At 27.3% G+C, this 25,723-nt stretch overlaps 2 protein-coding genes across 2 annotated transcripts in view; one reads left to right on the top strand and one right to left on the bottom strand.

The window, feature by feature from the left end:
* Positions 1 to 22,895, bottom strand: part of Arl6IP1 (ADP-ribosylation factor-like 6 interacting protein 1) — a 34,258-nt gene extending 11,363 nt beyond the window's left edge. Inside the window, exons 1-3 of the mRNA XM_015512868.2 lie at positions 22,399 to 22,895; positions 3,744 to 3,877; positions 1,243 to 1,480 (exon numbers count right to left, since the gene is read on the bottom strand). Of these exons, the coding sequence (XP_015368354.2) occupies positions 1,243 to 1,480; positions 3,744 to 3,877; positions 22,399 to 22,434 (408 nt within the window). The 5' untranslated portion in view covers positions 22,435 to 22,895. The remainder of the gene's footprint in view (positions 1 to 1,242; positions 1,481 to 3,743; positions 3,878 to 22,398) is intronic.
* LOC149060889 (uncharacterized) lies at positions 20,126 to 20,988 on the top strand. The gene is made up of 3 exons (XM_089226202.1): positions 20,126 to 20,150; positions 20,222 to 20,435; positions 20,536 to 20,988. The coding sequence occupies exons 1-3, from the start codon at positions 20,126 to 20,128 to the stop codon at positions 20,945 to 20,947; spliced, it is 651 nt and encodes a 216-aa protein (XP_089082328.1). The 3' UTR covers positions 20,948 to 20,988.
* Positions 22,896 to 25,723: the final 2,828 nt, after the last annotated feature.

The following is a 25,723-nucleotide window of genomic DNA, read 5'->3' as shown; positions in this document are numbered from 1 at the left end:
GAATAACCGTAGAGATTTTGTCTTGAAATATTCATCTTATATTTATATAAATATTTTCTATACATGATATAATTTTCAAAACTTTTAAATTTTGGATTATTTTACAGATATTTTAAATTTTCTATTTCTTTTTTATAGTTATTCTGAGTCTAAATGTCGATAAAAATATTTGCATGATGTACAAACGCTTGAAAATTTAAAACAATATTTATAATAAGTTGTTATAATAAGATTTAATTAATATTAAAGATACATTTGCACGATACTGTTTTATAAATATTTGAAGTTTAAATGTTAACATAATTTGTCCAAATTAAGAATATTTGAAAATTTGTATTTAAAATATTATAAGCCGTAATGAAACTTTTTACTTTTACGTATATTATTGTTTTTATACACAATTTTCAAAATATTTAGACTTATTTTAAGGCTTTGAGGTATTTATACTACGTTCTACTCGGGTTTTTCAGTAATGGTTTATGGTAATGATTAAAAAAAAAAAAATTGAATTACGAAACTAAGAAAATATTGAAAATAATAATAATAATAACAATAATAAAACAATCCATTGGTTCCTAATATATGGTCTGCCGACCCCAAGTGTCCACGTGTTGATGTTAGGGGGCTCGTGATGGTTATATTGTAATACTAAAGAGATATTTTTATTTTATTTTAGTGGAATATACTATAGCTCATATTCTTATTGTAAAAAATCCAATTTACAGATTGTATATATTCTATTATATAAAAAAAAAAATGTAGTGGAATTATGAAACACGCGCGTAGTGGTTTGAAATTTCAGGTATTTTTGGCAATCGCCAATCACTATTGAATCTTGATTATCACGAAAAAGGTCGACAATTCATGTATTTTATGTATGTTAGTTTAAGTTTTAGCTAAGAGTCCGTGGCTCAATGCTAATTGGGAATCACTGATTAATAATCTATATATTCTGATTATAACTAGTTAATTAAAATAACTTACAGTACAGTAGTGAGTAAATTGAGATTTCCGTTTTTTTTTTTTAAATGAATTATTATAATTATATAATAATAATAATTATTATTATTTATATGATATAGAGATTGAAAAAAACCTAAAGCCCACTTCCAGGGAGATGGCATCATGTTATCGCCTTCCCTAAAATATATCTTCACTGAAGCGTTACGATATATTAGTATATTGTATATTACATTGAATTGGTATAAAAATATAGAAATCCGTGATGTTCGAAACGTTTACCAGTTTTGGATGTGTTTGTCTGAGATTGAAAAATCGGCTCATGTACAGCTTTGTCGTCACCCAACAATCTGCTGCCCAATCAGAGATATCCGTGAACGTGCGCTCCTTATCCTGATCCCAACTGCTAGGTGGCAAGATTCTTTGAAATGGACCACACACGATGCAATCCAACAGAGCCGCGCATAGGCCGGCCATCCATATCATGTTTAGTATCGAACAGTTGACCAGCCACACGTACCTAAAATCCGAGTGATAATTAATATTATAATATCTATTTAATTGAATCAGTAAAATAATGTATCGAAATCCGATTCAAAATTTAAAAAAGAGCTAGTTCACCGAGAAAATAAAATGATTTGAATTTAAATTAATACAAATAAAAAGCTGCAGAAATGTATTTTAAAATAATGCAAATATATATGTATATGATTTTTCAAATTTTTTTTAATGAAATTGATTTTTAATTTTGATCCAAATTTGGTGTGCAATTTATAAAAACCTAAAAAAACCATATAACGTCCAAACGGGGTCTGCCCATAGAAACAAATTAATAACTCTATATGTCGGAGTAGTATACTTATTATCAGCTGTAATCTGTACGAAAGCTACTATTTAACGTTTGAGGTTATTATCTCAGTTATTATACCGTAAGTATTAACTAATATGCAATAATTAGTGTGCAAACAATCAATTTTTGATCACTTGCAGTACCTATAGGTATAATATCTCGCAGTGGCATATTTAAAATACCTAATGAATAGTCGGAGTCGGGTCAATAACATTATTAACAGCACTTATAAATTCCGTCCCTTTTAGGATTCCCTTCCTCTCAATGTTAAGCGAACGAATATTTTAATATATAATTAAAGAAAAGTATAAAACCATGAAGTATTTTATATAAATGTTATGCAAAACATGCTAACACCACTTTTTTATTTTATAATACATTTATTCAAATTATGATTTTTGAAGTTTACTTAAATGTCATACTACTTTGAAAACCATAAGTTTTTACTATTTAAAGAAGATCCAATGATAAATTGATAAATTTCAATCAAAACTAAAACTTATTAACTCTTGGAAATAGCGATTTCAAAATGGTATAATTTAATATACCTATATCAAAATGTAAAATACTCAAAAAGAAAAAACTAATTGAAACTTTTTATTCGTCTCTTGAAAATCGAAAATATTTACTCGTCGTATTTTTGCCAAGTGAACCGACTTCGTACACTTTAAAATACATTTTTTCTCTTCAGTAACGCTTTTATGTATAAATTTGTATATAAAAATAGAAGGACTTTAGACTTTAGTAGTCTATAAGGGTTGAAGGGCTACTGATGCTTAAGTTTTCTATTGTGGTAAAGTAATAAAAAATAATAATATTTATAAATGTAAATGTGTATAATAATAAGTAATAATTGATCGGGTGACTTTATAAAACATCATAATATAGTCAACCTAGGACATATAATTTGTAATTTAAAATCCGTACACGTTCCGGGAAAAATAAATGGACGTTAATAGAACATTATAAAATTATAATCATGTCACGAGAAATATTATACAAGCTTCTAGAATATTAATGTCTCTCCACTGTGATTTAAAGTTAAGCGGTAATATACAACATCGGTGCAGTAATTCGGTTAAATGCTTTGATTAAGTGAAAATTATTTTATTATTTTTGTATCTATAGAAGCGGCTGGTATTACTCGTATATCATTTAAATCAAAAGAAATCAACAGAGACGAATGCCTTCGAATAGACATGGATATTGAGTATTATACCGGATATTCGTGTAATTTTAATCAGCCAAGTCAAATCACACTCGTATAGGTACCTAATATTAATTTTAGTCTTTAGATCTAACTTTTAATAGGTAAGTACTTTCATAGCAGTATTAACATCGTGCGTTATCTTGTACGTATCTACTTCTATATTATAAATAACAATTAGGTATTTAGGTACCTATCATTATTTTACACCATTTTAAGAATATGCCACATCCGCATATTGAATTGTCTCTGTCTTACAAACGTACAACATAGCAAAAACTGTTTTCCGCAGGAAAGAACCGAAAAGGTTGCAGTCATCATATTTAAGAGACGACATGTTCACACTATAAAGAGGAGAACACTTCTGTGTAACACCGTTTTTATTTGTTCGATATCACAAAATAATATGAAAAAAATTCTTATTGTTTAAAAATAAAAAAAACGATGTTGTACAGTAAATTTTCTCCTCTTTATAGTGATGAAAATTTCGTTCAATATAGTTATTGTATGACTGTAGTCTTCTCGGTTCTTTTCGGCGGAAAACTTCAGTTTTTCTATGTTGTAAGTTTGTTAAACGAAGACCACACATGTCAGTGGTGCACTCTTAAACGTTTGTATTTCGAATGATACGAGGTTATTATTTTGAAAAGATAATAGCTGATAGATCACTAAAAAATTGAGCACACGAATGAGTGGGTAAGTATATGTATCATATAATATACTTACAGGTATAAACTCGTTACACATAAAACCGTAATCGCGGGAAACCAATTTTTCTGCCACGACATTATTGCATTCAACAATACAATAATTTCTCTCCATTCGTTCATGCTAACTCTAAGTTCTTTTGAAATCCTTTCCTGCAACAGAACCAATAAATAATTAAAAATGTAGGTATATTGCGATACAAATATAAGTTCAACATTACACACCGGTACAATTTTTCTTTGATGCTGTTATGAAATGTAATATTGTATATGTAAGTTGCAGGTATCTACTCGTATATAGGCTATTTAAAAGTTATCTTGTTTAAAAAATATTATGTACATCATTACTTATAGCGACTACAGGAAATAATATATTGTAAATATTTCTAAATTTCGTTGCGTAACCAAGTAAACTTTAATATCAAAACTATACCTAATAAATTATAATAAAATAATTACATTGATCAACCTCTACTGTAGTGACATTTCCTTTTTTCGCAATGTAATAAGTATAGACTGTGATATGTTTAGAAGTTTAGACCATATTCTTCGTGTGTTTTGAGTCATTAACTCATAAATGTACTATTTTAGTAATTATTTTATGCTTTTAGGGTACAAACCTACAAGTCTTAATTCCAACATAACATTATTAAGAAAAAAACATTTGCATAAACAACAATTAATGTTATGTAAATTGATAAAATCTCATACAAAAGGTAAGAGTATAATGTATTACTCAAATATATTATATTATTATTTATGTATTTTAAAATTATGTTGGAATTCATTTAAGATTAAATAAATTCGATTAATAATACCTATGATAATTATAAGAAATAAACAATCACTATGATTTGGACCTATAGGTACAATATAAACATTACTAAGAGCATCAGATTTAGCGGAGCGATTATATGATTTTCTACAATTATGTGAAAAATGAAAATACCTACATTGGCTACATATTAGTAGAATTGCTTCCATTACTCGGAAGTAACAATTACTGGAGCTTTAAAAAGAGTTAAACGTAAAGCCAGAATAGTTTTATGAACATTTGAAGTTCAAATTTGACAAAATGGATGTTCGTCATTCAAACGTAAAATTAAGCCAGATAGGTGTAAAAGCCATAGCGCTCATCAAGCCCCTTTTAATACGCGTGTATGATCATTGTATTTTTTAACAGAAAAAGAGGTAATTAATTATAGAAATATTCACTCGACTTATGAAAAATGTTACTATGGCTGATACGATTATGAAATTACGAAAATAAAGTTAAAATGTATTCAACATTTCAAACCAAATTTTCTGTTTGACAAGACGCGTGTTATATTTTTCAAACAACTTTGTATCATACACGAATATTGTATGTATAACACTTAAGCTTTTGTAGCAGTTTAAAATTTGTTAAAACAACTGTTTGATAAATATCATATAGGTACCTACTTACCTACCAAGTTACTGAATTTAGAACAACAGAAAACGCAAAATAATAAGCTTTAAATAGTATTATAATGGAATTAAATTTTTGTTTTAAACTAATAAAAAGTTGCCTGATAAATCATCAGATCATGTTTTGAGTAAGTAAATCTAAAATGATGTCTGCAAAGAAATTAAGAATTCAAAGTACCAAACTTTGTTAATAATTCATTAAAAACGTACACTACGCGCATTACAAATCATAATATTCTCATTTTGTGTACTTATTATTATTATATTTATTTATTTGAATTTTTATGAAAAGTTTGTATGACATAATGTCTAGATTACATATTTTAAAATAACGACGGCCTCGAAGTTTTATCCGTGCCGAAATCCAAATCACTATTAGTACATTTTGCATTACCAACTTTCCAAATTTTCAGCAAAAAAAATGTTTACACATTTATGACTTCTTATCAATTTTTACTAAATGAAATAAAACACTGAGAGTGGAACCTGACGATCGGAGTTCTTAGTGTTTTTCATTAAGTACTTCAATAATTTGAAGGTTAGCTTATAGTATTGTAGGCAGAGACGTTTTTATAAATTTATCACTTGTAAGGTCTGTGGAAAATTGCCACCCTTGAGGCCTCGATTACGATAAAATAAAATTTAATTAGGTAGGTATATGCTAAATAAAATTTATTTGTGTCTTAAATACAAAAATACAATAATTATTGGAGTTGAAAAACAGAAAAAAAATAAAGAGTAACAAAATACACATTGGATACATTCTAAATGTCTTACGTAATTAATTACTTATTAAGAGGACGTGATACCCGCATATGTTGTCTCAGTCTTACAAATGCGTAACATGGTACATTTTTCGCTCAGCAGAACACGTGTAGCTCCGTTTGCTTAAAAATTAGAGTGAATTGACCTCTTATAAAATTTAAAGATAAGATTATTATCTAGACAATCTCATATGCTTTTTATTTTATTTAAATTTTAAAGGAAGTTATGAGTATTTTAAGATGCACAAAAAATTTACAATTTTAAAATACTCATAACTCGCTTTAAATTTAATATAAAATAAAAAGCATACGAGGTTGTCTAGATAATAATCTTATCTTTAAATTTTATAAGAGGTCAATTCACTCTAATTTTTAAGCAAACGGAGCTACACGTGTTCTGCTGAACGTAAAATTTACTATATAATGCACTTGTAAGACAGAGACAACACATACGGGTATCACGTCTTCTTAAACGATCGATTTACGTCAATACATTTGATTCTTGCTTTTTATACGCATTATTTGAAGCATGAAAACAATCTCTTGATACTATAATTGGACTCTGATACACTTACAAAAATTCTCAACGCTGTATCAATATTAGGAAATATTTCAATATATTATTAGATTATTTGATTATTATACAATTATATTATATTACATAATATATTATATTATATAATATTATATTATATATTATTATATTATATATTATTATATTATATTATATTCTCGATAGACAGCGTTAAAGCGTTGATAAATTTAAATTTAATTTGAAACCAAAGCTATTGTTTTCAATGATTAAAAATAATCTGGTAGGCTGTTGTGGTTATTAGAGTATTTTACAATAACAGAAAACGAATATAATTTATAACTTATAAGTCTCACTGAGTCAATATCGAAAATAATTGCCACTGTAGGTAAGTGCCTATAAATACGTCACTGATTGTAGGTTCTTACATTTTTTGCACGAAATTGTTTTTTTGTTTTATCTAAAATTATGTATTAGACGTAATTGAATTGGTTGATTTTGTCGCTCGATAAAATAGTATGTCTAAAACTATTATTTTAGTATCTTCTACTCTTAGATTTTGAACGCAACGATAAGTGTATTGGATTTAGGTACAATGATATGCGTGTATTTTTTTCTTGGGTTTGAAGACATTAATTATAAAGGAAAAATATTCTATATGTAAAGGGTGTTTTTGGTTGTAAAATATACCGGATTTGTACTTTGAGCTATTAATAGTATACAAAGTATAAAATTCCTTTTCTCAAAATTCGCTAAAATCATGACAATTTTCAAATTATTATGCTGTTGAAAATGTATTAAATTTTAAATTTAATATACATATAATACCTCGTATAATACTATTATAACAATATTCTTCAAACGCTTTTCTTTCTGGAATTAAAAAAAAATTAAGCGAAAAGCTTCAATATTTTTAGATTAATTAAACAATTATCGGTTTTACATCGACATATTATTCAACGAAATATTGACTTATAAGTACCTATAATAATTTGGTATTTTTACTGAAATTAGTTTAAAATGTTGTACCTGCTATAACCGATGAAAAAAATATATAGCAATAATAGCAGTAATTTGACATCACCGTCTCTGCTATGGAATGTTTTTTTTTGTACGCAATGATTTTTAATTTCAATTTTACACTTAACACAACCATTACACAGTGATTTACTCAATGACGACCGAGGTACACCGACGTCTTGACACATACTATAATACACCACGGTGATGACTTCCCAGTGTATTTTCTATGCTTATATTTTTTGACACGCGTACAAATAGAATAAGCCAACGTACAAAGTACATTTTATTAAATATTTACCTCGACGTAAGTATAAAACGCTCATAACAACCAATTTTGGACCTGTTGGCTGTTATGTTTGAGGGAAATAAAATGTCTTACGACCTAATAATCGTAATAATAATACGACCAGGCATGTTATTTTTATATTATATTTATGATTAAAACCCTGAAATTTGTACATATTATTGTGTATATTTTGTAGCAAAAAATTAATTATTTTTAGTATATTCTGTAAAAAAATACGAAGTCAAAAATATCTAAGTAGGTATTTTAATGGTTGCCATAGATTTTCTTACGTTTAATTTTACCAAAATATTGAAATAAGGCGATTGATCTCTGACAGTATAATTAACAAAATTTCCCATAATATTTTAACAAATTAAATAATTAAAAACAGCTCTCTTGGAAAAATATGTTCGATGTTTGTGACACAACAAATATCGAGGTTTATAACCGGTATAAAAATAATAGCAATAATTGGTATGTATGGGAAGGTATTTTGTTTTCACGAAGTTCATAATGAAATATGTCGATCGATAATACAATATTAGGGTACTGCACAGGTTTTTCGATTTCCATTATTTTTATTTATTATCGTTTGGTTAATTTTATTGAGTCGTAAATTTTTTCGATCATCGTATCCTAACTTCGTGTAGGTAGCCAAGACTATTTACTTGGAAGGCTGCAGTTTTTTTCGATTCGAGCACTGTTAAATAAATCTTTATGCACTTTCATTGAGAGGAGAGGCCGAGAGAGAGGCTATCGAATTGTGATGAATAAGGTATGTACATTATCAAGAACGCTGATACACGACTACACGACTATAACGATAGTGATGTAGGAATAATTATCACACCAGTACGCACTCTTCCATAATTTTTTAGAGTGGTTCATATACAATTTTAATGATATATTGAGAAAAATATAAATTAAATATTTTAAATATATTTAATACAAAATAAATTACAAAATATGATTCCATGTCGATAGTTAGATACCTTATCGATTTAAAGGAAGAAAAATGGTGAAAGAATATAACCGCTCATCTACTATACGTCTATACAGAAGGTATCAAGTGTGAAGTGTACCATGTCATTGAAAAGTTATTGTAATTTATGTATCAAATTTGAATTCAATGATAAATTACACATCAAAATCTATTCTGACGGTATGTCAGCAAATATTGCCAAGTTTATATTATGATAAAATCGTATTGCTATTATAGTAATTTATTTTACTGTTGTTAAGAGGACGTAATACTGGTATTTGTTTGCATCTCTCTCTTGCAAGTGTGTAACATAGTAAATTAACGCTCGGCATATCGGTAGATTCGTTAGTTTAAAAATTAGAGTGCATCGACTTCTTTTCAAACCTGATGGCAAGAAAATTATCTATGTTTGTAAGTGGTTTTTTTTACAATAGTCCAGTTTTACAGTGAGTTAAAACTTAATGAGCATTCAATTTATGCTATTTTTTAATAACACGCAAAACTTGCTAAAAATTATACTATTGTAAAAAAACCTACACACAAACACAGATAATGTCTTAGCCATTAAGTTTCATAAGAAGTCGGTTTAATCTCATTTTTAAACTGACGAATCTACACGTGATGTGCTGAGCATTAATTTACTATCTTACGCACTTGTAAGACGTGGACCGCAAATGCCTGAGTTACGTTCTCTTAATACGGTAGGTTGAATTAATTTTTTTAATACGTCGCATTTATCGTACAATTAATATTTAACTATCATAATATAGTGATTATTAGGTTGTTGGAATAAATTGACAATAGCTTAAAATTAAATGTTTATTAACATTCAAATGTTGTTATTTATACGCACGTAGGTAATAACAATAAGATACATTTTTATTCAATAGCACAAGCAACTCAAAACAAGTAAAAAAAAAACTTGTCAAATAAAAAAAAAGCTGTACAAACAAATGTTATTTTATCTCGGGTGGATTTTCTACCAAAATAAATCTAGATGTATTATATCAAATACACATACTGTGACAATCCTAGAAATTGGATAAGATTATTGGTGAATAAATATTTGAATTTGGGATGACTCTTATTAAACCTTTTAAAATTTCATTTTTATATTGAATATTAAGATTTTTTGTACTTAAAATCTACTTTTTATTTATTGATAAAAAAATAATCAAAAATTTAAGGAATTTGTTTTCAAGTTAACTTCATAACGAATTAAAATATGATTCTAAAAATTGTATGTGCTTTATTGATTTGTTCCCTTTGAGCATGATTAATATGATTAATAAGTGATATTTGTATTACACAAATATCACTTATTAATTTTTTTTTACTAATCTACTATATTCATTCACGGTGGTATATATATATATATATATATATATATATATATATATATATATATATATTATTTACTAGTATCTTTATATCTGGTTTTATAGGTATATATGTTGGTTAAAATTATCTGCTAGATGATAGAACAATTAAAAATCGAAAATAATTATCTTATAAACAGTAAAAACGTTATATAACATTAAAATTATATTTGCATCCAGAAAAACCTTATGCTTCAAAGATTTAATTGTGAAAATTTAAATTTTTAGAAAAGAAAAAATTAAAATTCACACACTATAATAGACTATTAAAGGTAATGTACTAATGTAGGTATAAGTGGTATAACTTACTCTGAAACATTTACACAACATGTATGTTCGCATATAGAAAATTGCATATAATATGTATACCTCTTTAAAACAATGTGTGTGTCGATTCTTTTGAAATTAAAAAATATAAAAATTTTAAATTTAAAAAAATACATTTTTATTACATATATTTACATTTTTTAATAAAATTTATGTTTAAACAAAAAATACTATTACACAGTAAATATTATTCAAATATTCTGCTTGGACGTTTGGTATATACATTAATGTTTTACAACTATGATAGCTTAGATGAAGTCGAGGATTAAGTGGTTAGGATGGAGTGAAACGGTTTTTACGATCAATCTATATGTGTGGAGAGTCGTCTTCGCGACTAGTATAATGGAATTAAGAGTTAAGGTTACAATCGAGGTGATAATATTATAATAGTGTTGTGTCACAGAATAATAAATCGTGACGCTTTATATGGTGAATTTGACAACAAATTCAATTATAAAGAAAAAGGGTTAAAATTGTAAAAGCATAGGTACACGCCACCAGCGTCAAATGTCAAATCTTATTTTCCGTAGACGAAGGTAAAACTGATTTCATTAAAACATGACAATACATTAGTATAGAATATAGATATGCACTAAAATACGTATCACACAGCCGTAATATATAGTAATTAACCAGTAGACTTTTTTTTTTCACGAAATTGCGAAAATTCATTCAGCCGGTACCGTTATAAATTGTATAAACAAATAAATCCAGTGGTCTCGCATATACAAAAGGATACAATTCTGTTGTCCAGTTGTTTCTCCGTGAGCGGTAGAGAAAGAAAGCGAGGACGGAAAAGGAAGCCGTCGTCCGTTGAAGAGGTGAAAATTCTGCAGTGATATAATTAATAATTAAAAATACAATAATATGATAATTGGGCGCTAAAGTCGTAGTTGACGGGTTTGAGGGGTGGTGCCGTACTGCCGTGGAACTTTCGCACACTGACGAAGTGACGAGTAAGGGCAGGTACGATTATTATCGTATACATGACAAAATATATATTATATTATATAAATAATTGTATAAGCGACTGAACCTCTTATAACTAATAACACTGACCGTTAGAAAACAAAAAAGGAAAGAGTCAAGTGCTATACGTGCTATAGGACAATTTCTTTACGGCGATTTAATTCGCCTGTAATATTGATTTTGAAAAAAGTTTGGCGAAGAGCTCTTCCCCACCATAACTATAATTATTGACCTACACAAATACAAATTATTAGTTACATCATTTATATTCAATAATTATTTTACTAATGGGGTAGTTTAATTTGACAGACACACATTATGCTATTACAATATCAGCTATAAGGTATCCCCGGTAAAATAATATACAAATATACAGTTCGACGATGATCGGATCATATAAATATAATATGGTTATAACTTAATATATAAATAATATATTATTATCTTACCACATTTTCTACGAAAGAAACAATAAAATCGTCGTTCTTATCGTCCGATTTTAATAAACACTCTTTATGCACCTCATACTTAACCACAATACAAAATTGTAATTATAGTTTTTTTTTATTTGAATAATATTCATTGGGTTCATTTAAAAAAATATAATTTTAATTGAAAAGAAATTTGATCGGCGTGGATTTTAATTCAAAATAAAAATATTTAATAAATAGATGAAAAATTCAAAATATTGTTTTTGATCAGGTATTACCTTTACCTATAGAAATTATGAATGATTAAAAGAAAAAAAGAAATATTTTGAGTTAAAAAAGTTTCATCGGATTTCCTATTATGGTTCTATTTAAATATTTTATAAGGACGCGTACAAAGAATATTTTTGTGATGGTTACTAGATTGCTTTTTTTTCGTTAATAAGGAATTAATGTTCCTATAGTGGTACCCATATTGATTGACTTTATTTGGTATTAGATTTGAATAGTGAACATTTTTCCCGGCTCTTTTTGGTGTAGTGATCATCTTCCCCGCCATATTTTTTGATAAAGACATTTTCCCCCATTTTTTTTTTTAAAGTTTACTATTTAATAATATCATATTATTTATCATGTAATATGAATTTTTTTTTGCTTATTGTCTAATTTTGTCCGAGTATAGAATACATTTTCAAATTGTATTTTCATAAATATAATAATAATTATAGATGTGTGTTTTCAATCATTGTTTACTTAAAACGATATAAACATATTTATATCATATAAATTTAATATTAAAATAATAAGTAATGTTCAAAACAAGTATTATAATGCACAATATCTATTTGACACAGTAAATAAAAAAAAAATGTTTAAAAAAATGAAGCAAAATGTTAAATAAATAAGATAGCTAAAAGATTTTCTAAATAAATAGTGATAATAATATTTTATTTATAATAGGTACTCGAGTAGGTACTATAAATAATAATTAATAAAAATGTTTGGATTTCTGAATTATTAAAAAATGTGCAGGAAAGATGTCCCTACAACACCAAAAAAAGTTGGGGAGGGGGCAGAATGTTAATTTACCATTGATTTTCAACATGAAGTCAAGTTCACCATAGAAAAATGTTATTGTAATTTGATTCGTAAAGTGAAAAAAATATTGTCTATAACAAATACGGTAAGCGTCAGGGCCGTAATTAGGAATTTTGACACCAAGGGGCAACAAAAAAATACAAAATACAAATTTAAGTTATAAAAAAATTAGCTGCCCTCTCCTACTCAGCCAACTGGGGCAACAGTACCCTATGGCTCCCCCCCCTAAATACGGCCCTGTATAGCGTATTCACAACTTAATTTATTTTTACTAAATTAGATTAGAATAGGCATCTATGACTTTTAGAAATAACTATACTAATTATGGGCTGCCCCTATTATAATAAGATATAACTAGGGCCCGTTAGTTATAACTAATGCGTTTATACGAGGCTTGTCTGTACATAAATGTGATTTATGTTATGTATAGTTCAATGGAACCATTTTTATTTTGCATTTTTTACATTTTTCATCAATTTTTGATTATACGGTCATTTTATAGTAATTTTGGAGCATTCTTTGCATTTTTGTAGATATATTTACATTTTTTACATTTTTCTTATAATATATTATTTTGACAAAACTAAATATTTGTAAAAACTAACATATTGTGCAGCATATTGTATTACTGACATTATTTCTTATCTCCGTTTTAAATTTAGACCGCGTTATTAGACACTGAAATTCAAAATAAATTCAATAATGTTTTAGAAAAAAATAGTGGTTACAAAAATATGCAGATTATTTCAAAAATGTTAGAAGGAGAAGAAGTGACAACAGAAGGCTTGCCAGAAGATTTGAATATAGATGACATCACTTTTTTCAAGTATGCGCCAATCACATCTGTGGAAGTGGAAAGAAGTTTTTCTAGTTACAAAACTCTATTATCGGACAATCGGTGATCTTTCCTTTTCGAAAATATTAAACACAGTTTGATAGTTCAATGTAACACAAGTATTGTTTAAAAATATTTACATAATATTTAATGATTAAGTACTAAAAAGATATGACATGTATAAAAATATTAACATTATTTAGATGAATAAAATTATAATTAATAAATGATTTTAAAACGATGATTTATTGTTAAAAAACAAAATTTTTGAAAATTATAATATTTTTTGGTATTTTTAGGGTCATTTTTTTGAGTCATTTTTTGATGTTTTTAAGTCATTTTAATAGTTTTTTTTTGTGCATTTTTTAAAGATTTTTAGGTCATCAAGTTCCGGGCCCTAGATATAACATACTATATATATGGCTATATATGGCACTTAGTTGCATATAGTATAGAGTGTAACAGGGCTATTTGACTAATGCTACAACTTTTTTTTTTATACAACATTTTTAATTTTTGTTTTTTATGATTTCTAAAGCTCTGCATCATAATTTGTTACCTATATTTTATTTTATTTTTAAAACTAAAATTAAATACTTTAAATTTTTTCTTATAATCCAAGTTAGCTGTTTTATAAATAAGTATTTATAAGCAGTTTTAGCGTTTAAAACTTTTAATTCGGTTATGCCATTGATTTTTAAACAATTTTCAAAGTTTATTAAAATTAAAATTTATTTCTTGCTAATCAAATACATATATTTTATCATTATTTAACATCCCTTTTAACATGACCAATGACCACGTGATACATACCTACCACCACCACTATTCAAATAGACCGGTTATATTCTGTATAGGGAGGTAGTTGGTGGTTCACCAGGGCTATGGTCCATAGCAGTGACGTATTTAGGAGGGGTGCAAGAGGGGCTTGAGCCACGGGCAGTAGATTTTTAGGGACGTTACATTTTGGAGAGCATTTTGATATAATACGATACCTAGGTCATTTGGGCGAAAAAAAAAGTAAAAGCACCGAGATACTAATAAACTATCATGGTTTTTTTTTTTTTACAAACGTACCTATTACTAGAGAAATGTAGGTTGAAAGGAGGCGTTTCTTTTTCTTACTTGGGGCGCAAAATTCCTAAATACGTTTCTGGTCCATATATAGCGAAATCCCATAACATATTCATTCAAATTTATAGCTCTACGTAGATGTAGTAACACATAATCATGCCCTCCCTCTCCACTGAGAGTCTCCAACTACTTATCCTTTTATTTAAATAAATGTAATTAGCTTACACTGAATATACTTTTTATACATGTCACTGCATTGTGTACTCAAGTGTATTTTTAACAATACATCAAAGTTTTTTGCTTAATATAGTTTCTACACGATTTCCAGTTTATCTTGTCACGGGCCGCGGCATTGACGGGTACAATCGCTGCAGTGATGGGTAAAAGTAATATTTAAAATAAGCTTATAAAGTGTAAGTACGATTCTGTAACACTGACAACTGCAAAGAGCTTAAGGAAGGGCTAAAATATAATCACGTGCTTGCGTTTGTTGACACCGTGCGTATGGCAGGTCACAAGTGGTGGACGACCGTATAGACATAATAATTGCATAGACCGAATTTATGTTATCTGTCAGTGCCAGACCACAATAGTAGGTAATAAAATAAAAGACAAAAACACTCCAAATATTTTCAAACAACCGTGGGAAGAGTGGACGTTTAGTTTAAAATATTTTGACTGTAACACAGATTGGTGATTACTGATTAATAAGTTAATAAGTAGTATAAATAGGTCGCATGAAATCCGAAACAACAATATTTTATACCTCTTTGAACATACTATTCTTATACTCTTGGTTAATACATCTTATTACATTGTCTTAAGTTCTTAAGAGGACGTGATACCCGCATGTGTTGTCGGTGTCCTACAAGTGCGTAAGGCTCTATTAGTTCAAAAGTTAAAATGAATCGACCTCTTATAAAATTTAAAGGTAAGAATATTATTTGGACGATCTCATGGGCTTTTTACTATATTTTGAAAGCGAGTTATAAGTTATTTAAGATGTACAAAAAATTTGCTATTGAGAAAATACTTGAAACTCACTTCAAAATTAAAATATAGTAAAAAACCCACGAGGTCGTTCAAATAATATTCTTACCTTTAAATTTTATAAAAGGTGATTTCCCTTTAATTTTTAAACTAATTGAGCAAAGCGTGATCTGCCGAGCGTAAAATTTGGGATGTTACGCATTTGTAAGACGGAGACAACACATACGGGTATCACATCCTATTCCTCGAAAATACATCGTTAGTATTACTCTACCTATACTAAAAATAATAATTGATAGTCTTGTAGGCGCTTAATCGAAACCACGATTAAAGATATACTGGTTGCCGAACGAGTAATAATAATTCGATATTTATTGACATTTATAAGTTCTTATCAAAGTACTCTGACTACTAGCGCATCCGGTGTTGAACATTTTAAATTATACAAAAATAAATATTAATATGAATATAAATATAAATAATATAATATTAATAGCTTAGGTATATTGTATATGTTATGTCTTATGTATACATGATTTACCATATATCATGATTGTATATTATAGTAAAATATTATTATTAACTATGTGATATGTGAATATCTAACATTGTATTTATTTATTTTTTTAAATAAACTGAATTTACATTTATAAATTGTTTTTATTTATTACCTCATTTAATTTAAATATTTATACTATACAAACTATCCTTATTTAAAAATGCCGAGGTGCTGTTGTGTAAAAACCCCTCATTTGGTTTCAAAAACTCTTTTTGGAATACCTAAAGATGAGGTAAAAAAGAAAATGTGGGAAAATTCTTTAGGAATATCACTTAAGAAAAATAATCACATTTGTGCAAACCATTTTAAAATGTGTGACGTTAAAAGCACTTGGGAATCTGGCGAAGGATCAAACAAGTACACTGTAAGTACTACACTTAATAATAATATATGTTTATTTCAATTTTCAAACATGTTAAAATTTATTAATTTACAAATAAAAATTTCGATTATATTAAATATATTATTACCTATTAAGGTATGTTTGAAAAGATTACAACTTAAAAAAGATGCCATACCAATACCATATGTTAATACAAATGAAGAATCTACAGACACAGAGGTTTGTTTTAATCTATTTGTTAGGTTTACATTCAAAAATTATACATTGAAAATAAAAACTATTAAAAAATAAATTATACTATAGTCTTATTCATATAATGATACATCAACATCAACTTCAATTGAATTTTCTGATTTGACAATGGATAAATCTACCATTTCTGAAAACTCAAATTCACTTTCATTGAACAATATTTCATATAGTTCATTTTCTTCGAGCACTCCAGAAAATAATAAACAGCATCTGATTTCTTTCTTAGAAGAGCCTCCTGCCCCTAAAAAAATAAAGGTTAGTTCTATTTTACATTACAGTAAAATGTTTCAAACATAAATTTCTTTATATAATAAACTTATTATTATTTTTAGATTGATTTAGTAAATCAACCAGGCTTATTGGAATTTTATCAGTTGGTACTTCAAAATATTAAAAAAATTACTATTCCAATTAATTGGTTTGTAAATATTGAAAAAGATAAAAGCAATAATTCTGTTATTTTTTTTCATAAACTATGCCCGTTTGTACTTAATAGTATGAGATATGTTGAAAAACAGCTAGTAATTACAAAAGGTAGGTTGAATGTATGTTTTTTATTAAACAAATTGGATCATTTGGAATTTTTTCTTTAGACACTACAATAATGCATGTTAATGGTAAGGTAATCAAGTCGGAAATTTATTTTCAAAATATTAAGCATTTAGAAACAGAATTAAATTTATATGATAAAATTAAATGTTGCCGTGGTGCAGTTTCTAGTTACGATTATCCTGATATTAGACAGTCGTTTGGAACTCAGTATGTTGAATACAATGGACAATGGAGACATTCAAAATGTCTAATAGTTCTACAAGATGATGACAGGTTAAAAATAAAATGCTTAATGCCAATCACTCCTCAGTTTTTAATTTTTCACTTTTTATATTTTTTAGTGACTGTAATTTATGCATTTGGTGTAAAAGATTATTATTTTCAATTCGTAAAAAAATTACTAAATTAAATAAAAATAAACAAATTAGGACATATTATTCACCAAATAAAAAAAGAGCCCACCAAAAGCTATTAAAATCTGCAAATATTATTAGACAAAAACATAGTTGTGCAATGAGATTAATTGATCGGTTGCAAAATCGTTTGAATCGGGTTCAAAATGAACATAAAAATATAGAGACACAGCAACTTGAACAACTATTGGAAAATTCAAGTATTTCTCACAGTCAATATCAATTGATAACTGAAATAATTTCAGCTGCTAAGGTAAAAAATCCAAGAAATCGAAAATATAGTGAAAATTGGATGCTTTTATGCTTGTTGTTTCAAATAAGGTAAAACATAATATTATCATTGATACCTATATTTAAGTTTTGTTTTCATAATATTTACTATTTAGATCTCCTAGTGGGTATAAATTTCTACGAGAGCAGAATCTTTTACCACTTCCTTGTGTAGATACACTAAGAAGACACTTAATGGCCGTTAAGATTGGATGTGGCTTTGATGAAAATTTTTTCAAAATACTGAAAAAAAAGTTTGTGAACAAGACATCATATGCAAAAAAAGTGACCTTGGTATTGGATGAAATTTTTCTCAGAGAAAGTTTAAGCGTCAATACAAAAAATTTGACATATTTGGGATTGGAAGACTTGGGGGACGATTTTGATAATAAGGCTGAATTGGCCAATCATGCTTTGGTGTTGATGATACAAAGCTTAGCAGAAAATTTACACCAGCCTATTGCAGTATTTGCATCCAAAGGACCTATAAAAGGTAAATATTAATATGATATGTATTTATACATAATGAATAATGAATATATTAAAAGTTATTATTTTCTAATAAATAATAATATATTGATTATTTACTTTAATCACATAAATATTGATGCATCTGGTCGTAAAATATTATTTTAATTTGAAAAAGGAATCGATTTGGCTAAAATTGTTGTGAAAGCAATACTACTGTTAGAAAATGCAGGAGTTGAAGTGGTTGGATTAACAAGTGATGGAGCATCGACAAATCGAACAATGTGGGCTAGTTTGGGTATTAGTGGAAAAGTAGACAAACTTCAAAATTATTTTCAAAACCCAGCTGACAGTAGTAGAAGAGTATATGTGTTTGCTGATGCACCACATTTACTCAAAACCATAAGAAATCGGTTATTTACAAAGAAAGAACTTAAAGTATGTTAAAGACTAAAAATATTAAAATTAAGACAAATTATTAATTTAAACAAAAATTATAATTTTTAGATTCATCCTAAAAAAGCTTCAATTAAATGGAAAATATATGAAACTGTTTTTGAACATGATTCTAAATCATATTTAAAAGTATGTCCAAAACTCACCAAAAGTCATTTTCAACTGAATAATTTTACAAAAATGAAGGTTAAATTTGCTTCACATGTAAGTTATTACTATATCACTATTTGGTATTATTTCTAACATTTATTTATTTTATAGATCTTCAGTAAGTCTATGGCTGATGGGATTGTATTTTTTAAGAGCAAGAACTATTCAGGACTTGATGAAAGTGAAGAAACCGTAAAATTTACATTATTATTAAATAGTATTTTTGATGCTCTTAATCGAAAATTTAGTGCAGAAGGAATTAAAAAAAATAGTCAGGATATCAAGGTTTATAAATATATATGTGTCCTATGTGTTGCATGTTTTATGTTTTGTTCATCTCTATTTAATTCCAGTTATATAAATGCTTATTTTAGTTTTTTATTTAAAGATTAACACAATTTTCTAAATTATTAAACAAAAAATTCTTTTATAGTTCTGTAATTCATATTATAATTTTGTAGGTTTATTGAATTATATTTATTTATGTTGTATATTTACAAACATGTAATTTTTAAGGTGTTGAATGATGCATTAGAATGGTTGGACAACTGGGAAAATAATTTAAATAATAATTTAATAAAGGAAGAAGAATTTTTGACAAAACAAACAGCAGAAGGTTTAAGAGTGACTCTGAGGTCAACAATAGATTTAGTCAATTATCTTCTTAATGATTGTGGTTTTGCTTATGTTTTAACTAGTAAATTAAATCAAGATTGTCTAGAAGTAAATAATTTAAAAGACTCCGACTTTCTTGCAATTATACCGTATGCTTTCAATGTATTCAATTATCAAACCACCTAAAATGGGGAATTGTAGTATATTGGAAGGTAGCAAATGTTTTACATCTGAAAAGAAAAATCATTAATATACATACCTAGTAACTTATTTTTATTTATAGAAAATGTCCCAGTTATCACCATAAGTGATTTAAAAAGTATAATAAATGATCCAAATGGTACAAATGAAAGAAAGGAAAAAGTTAAGAATCTAGAAAAAAAAATTGATGATATTGTTGAAGAGGGTTATTGGACTTTAGATGACATTTTTAAAGAGCATAGCTATAGTAATTTAGATTCAACAGTATTTGAATGTATAGTTTATTTCTTAGCTGGGTAAATCAAATTAACTGTAACAGTGTTACTACTGTTACTTGAATAATAATTTTAGATTATTATCTACAGTATCTACCTATTGTTTTTATATGTGTCATAGGTATATAACAAAGAGACAATTGAAACATACTAAATGTGAAGTTTGTAAATCCATTTTGCAAGTAGTTAAAGGTAAATCATCCAATCCAGCAGCAGATTTAGTCAATTTAAAAACTAGAGGATTCTTAACTCACGTAAATCCAAAATTGTTCCAAATTATTCAAGCTTTGGAACTATGTTTTCTGAAACATGCAGGCTCAGCGAATCCATTTGATGACACATTTGAAGAATTCTTCAGCACCGAAAATTTAAAGTTGTGTTTTCCATGTGTAGATCATAAAACTGAAGTTTTAACTGATATATGTGTTATGTACATTACAATGAGAATGAGGCAGTATAGTTGGATAAAAAACCAAGAGACAAAAAAAATGAATAAAACAAAAAAAAAAATTGCTAAATTAGTAGTTACATAAGTACCTAGATATTATTATTCATAATTTATAAAATAAAACCTATAAACCTTTAAAAATAAATTAACTTTTATCGTATTTTCTATTTTTTTTTTTCTGTTTGACTGAAATATTTAAAATTTAAATTAAGTGTTTGTGCTTGTACTCTGTAAACCCAGAAAGCTTACTGTAATACTGTATTTTGTACATTGTAGTTTTTTTTCTGTTCAACTGACAATACCTTGTAGCCTGTTGAGAGTTGACTTCTATTCATCATAATTTATAACTTAAATTATTGAACGGAGTATTACTAATTATTACTTATTAGTTATTAGTTATTATTATTAATTACTATTTAGTATTTACCATTGGTTTTAATGGTTTTATATTATTTTATTTTAATATATTATTTATAATATCTTGAGTAGGTATCTACAAAAAAAATCGAAAATATACACTAGATAGCGACAAAGTACACAGTACTTTTGATAAGAACATTTTACGGTCTTCTTATCATTCTTCGTTCGGCAACCAGTATATCTTTAATCGTGATCGAAACAGTCGAAACGATAAGTCGATAATTACGAAAACTATAATAGACTATACTTATAATGTCGAGCCAATGGTCAAATGCACACAGCAGTGTCCTCTCAATTCCAATACACCACAGTCAAAAGTTTGATTCTAGTACCTACGTTGGGTGACGTCAATAGTTCAACACGTCATTAGACTATACGAGCACCAATACCTTTAAACAATATTTTATTTTTCAGTGATCACTATAATAGTTATGATTTATGACATTACGCATTACATTAGTCGATGTATCGAAGTAGTTTGTTTTTTGTATTTATCGAAATGATTTAATTATAATATAATATTAATATAATTTTATTGATAGTAAATAAAAAAATAAAAATAATAAACAATTAACGCAACAAACCACGTGTTCAGTACGGATAAAAACCGTATAATATATTATTCTTTTAAGGTACCTAGTACCTACGGCATAAAAATATGTCTGAAGAAAGTCAGAACAAGGGGCAATAATATTATAATAATATTATCGCGAGCTTTATTTTAGTAGGAATTACAATATACTGTGATCGATGGTTTTATTATACAACATAATTAACCGTCTAATTATCTATCCATAGAAGTGACATGGCTTATTTTTGTCAGTAATACGTCTCACTGCTAGTCTATGTGTACTTGAAAATTTATTATTGGTAGATTTCTAGAGTAGTATACCCACAATTTAGAGTGTAAAATGAATATAGATGATTTATTTTCGGTGAAATGTTTATTAAATAAAATGTGCGAAGCCTCACGTGTTTAATGCGATGTATGCATAGCATGTAAGTATTCTACTAAAAAGTGTGTGGACACAAAAAATGACAATCTATTCTGATTAACTAATTAAATCGTTTTATCCACTATAATAATATATAATATTATGCAACAAATGCACGTACCTTTTCCAAGAAATCGATGCATCCTTGGTCGGCCATGTTCGTCCGAAATCGTCGTGTCAAGTAATTAATATTCTTATTATAATATATTATTTTACTCGCGGAATCGCTGGCGGGCGGATGAGCAACCGAGTGGGACGCGTTGACGATAGTTGTGGTCTACTAGTAAAATAATATTATAATATTTTTTTGATATTATGATTATTAAAAGGCAGAATATTATACTAGACGCGTATTATTATGGTTAAATCGGCGGCCGAAAAACGTGAAAAAAATAAATAGTTTTATGAGACCAATGCGCGACAAGTGACTATTACAAAACGACGTTCGGCAAAATAATATCATCTGATGATATTTTGATTGTTATAAATATTATTACTATATCATATAGGGAAAGCGGCGGTGACGGCGGATGAACGAGCGGAAATGACAGAAACGGATCGAACGATCGAAGCGTCGACGTCCGCGGTGGAGGTACGCACTGTATTACCTGCGTATCGCGCAATTCACCGAAAAACGTGAGAGGGACGACGATAGACAGTTGTGCAATAACATTCGTGGGGCTATTAATAATACATGACAATAATAATATTATCTTGACAACAATAAAATACGGTTTGCCGTGTTCGGGAGTTGGGGCGAACGAGACGGACGATATAATTTTGTCGTAATCTGTGTAGATAACGAGACGAACGCGATTATGATACACTGTTTGGCCATAACCTGAATTATATTTTGTGCCCGTTGCCGACGACGCGACGGTTTTAACGACGAATTTTTAGATAAAGCAATCGCGTTTTAAACAAAAATCGTGTACCAATATTGTCATAAATTAATAACATAATATTATACATGATAATATGATAGTAAGTCAGAAGGTTGCGGAGGAGGTAACCTTTCTTTAGCGTAATAATAAGTTTAATTAGGTACAGGTAATACCCACTACCAATGACCGATGAAAAATGGAATATGGAAGGGTCAAGACAATGTCGGCCGGAATTTGTTTTTTGATAAAATTAACTAGGTATTAACTTTATTTACAAATTAAAATTAATTTTATTAATGGTAATTAAATATTTTTTTTTAATTAGACACTCCTAAAAAAAACTTTTGAATTATGAAAAATGAATAATTCTGACATTATCAGTGGGTGATAGATTATAGAGAGTTGTTGGTCAAGTGGTAAACTGCAAGCACACGCCGTACCTATCAATAATATGTTGTCCACAATATATCGTTGTAAAAACTGTTTCTGTTAGATATATCACTATATATCACTATATATTTCTAGTTTCTTAACAAGTTTCGATTATTAATATTATGATTACTTAGCCGTTGGTTATTCTTATTTTATGAAATCACCGCTTTAACATTAAATTATTTTTAAATGCTTCATCAAGTCTCGTATTTCAAGGTATTAATTAGATTAAAAACTTAGATTATTCGTACTAAATCTACTGAAAAATTATTATTAATTCACGCTGTTTTCTCGTTGATAATTTGATTTAATACAATAATTATTATTTTAAATTTACTAACTTATAATAATTATTGTATATTATGTTCTAACTAATAATTAAACTTTTAATTAAATTGTACATAATTCCACGTCATAATGCAATTAATTAGGTATCTAATTAGAGGAACAAAAGTTAATTAATTTAAAATTAAAATAATATTTTTATTTGATAAAATTATTATTTGTAGTATATGTGGCTATATATTTTAAATTATTAGACAAAATATATCGAAAAATATATAAATAACATCCTCACTTTAGTAATATTAGGTACTAATTAAATACTTATATGTAAAATTTGATGTGATTCGACTTTTAGAAACATAATATTCGTAAAAGTATTGTTAACTACTCGTCGTTTCATAATTTATTTTAGATTCTGACCGAAGTGATGAATGTATTGATTTTACAATGATGTGTGTTTTTTTTTTTTTTGTTTGTTCTTGTGTCTGTGTACAGCATAACTAGTCGAAATAATGCTTCGATTTCAAACTTTGGGGCTGGTTTCCGATGTAAAAGTGAAGATCCTTGGTGCATTATAGAGGTCAAAAGTAAACATTTTCCAACAGTTTTCAAAAAAATCGAGAAAAACAAAAAAAAAAATGACAGAAAAACGGGAATTTTTACGCAAAATCAGTTTTCGACGAAATCGATTTTTTTATATGGTTGTAATTCAAAAACTAATCACTGTAAATACTTGAAATTTTCACCAAATGTTTATGATAGTGCTATCTATATACAGTTAAATTAAAAATTTTTGACGTTTTTTGAGTGATTTATAGACCACTGAAATTTTCGACTTAGTCGGTAAAAAAATGTTGGACGACTAAAAATTTTCATTTTAATTCATTTTAATGAAACGAAATTAAAAATCGTTAGTCACAATTTTTTTTTTATAAGCGTTTATAGTTCAAATTTTTACGAAATCTGTCAAAAACGCGAAAATTTGCAACTAATTTTGAAGTTGAAAAATCATAAAAATTTTTGCGTTAATAACTAAGGATTAAAAATACAAAACTAAGTTTTCCATAAGTTTTCCTTCAAGTAGCTATAGAGAAAACTCGAAGCATCATTATAGGAAAAATTTTAAGTGCGTTTGAATTTTAAATTTTTACGAAATAGCGTACCGATAACGATTTATCCTGAAACGATTTTAAATATTTGTTATTATTCAAAAAGTATAAGTCCTAGATACTTGAAAATTTTACCAGTTATTAGGATTGGCATACAAAAATATTTTGACTTTTTTTAAGATATTTATAGACGACTGAAATTTGCAATTTGTCTGAAAATTTTTTTTTGAAGTGTCGAAAAAATTTTTTGCCCCTATCAAAATACTTGAAAATTTAATACAAAGTTCCTCATAAGTTATTATTATAGTGATTAAAAAATTATAAGAATACATAGGCACAATTTTTATTATTAGTATTAGAAGTTCAAATATTGACTTAATACGTAAAAATTACAGAAATTTTCAAAATATCTTAGATCGAAATTCATAAAAGTTTTTCTTTTTAATTCTAAGATTTGAAAATTTAATACAAGGCTCATAATATAGTTTTGCGAAAGCAGTTGAAAAATAAAAGATATATATAGCTACATTTTTTTTTACATGCATTCAAATTTTAATTTTGACAACATACGTAAAAATCATGAAAATTCGTAAATTATTTTATTCTAGAAATTCATAAAAAAATTTCCTTTTATACCTAAGATTTGGAAATTTAATACAAGGCTCCTTACAAGTTTTTCAATCTTTATCACAAAAAAAATGTCCACCGGAAATTCAAATTAAATTTTTATTAGCAT

Source organism: Diuraphis noxia, unplaced genomic scaffold, assembly GCF_037042655.1.
Source record: "Diuraphis noxia isolate RWA-SAM2 unplaced genomic scaffold, SU_Dnox_SAM2 contig0001, whole genome shotgun sequence".
Lineage (NCBI taxonomy): Eukaryota > Metazoa > Arthropoda > Insecta > Hemiptera > Aphididae > Diuraphis > Diuraphis noxia.
This window is presented reverse-complemented; position numbering and strand designations above follow the sequence as displayed.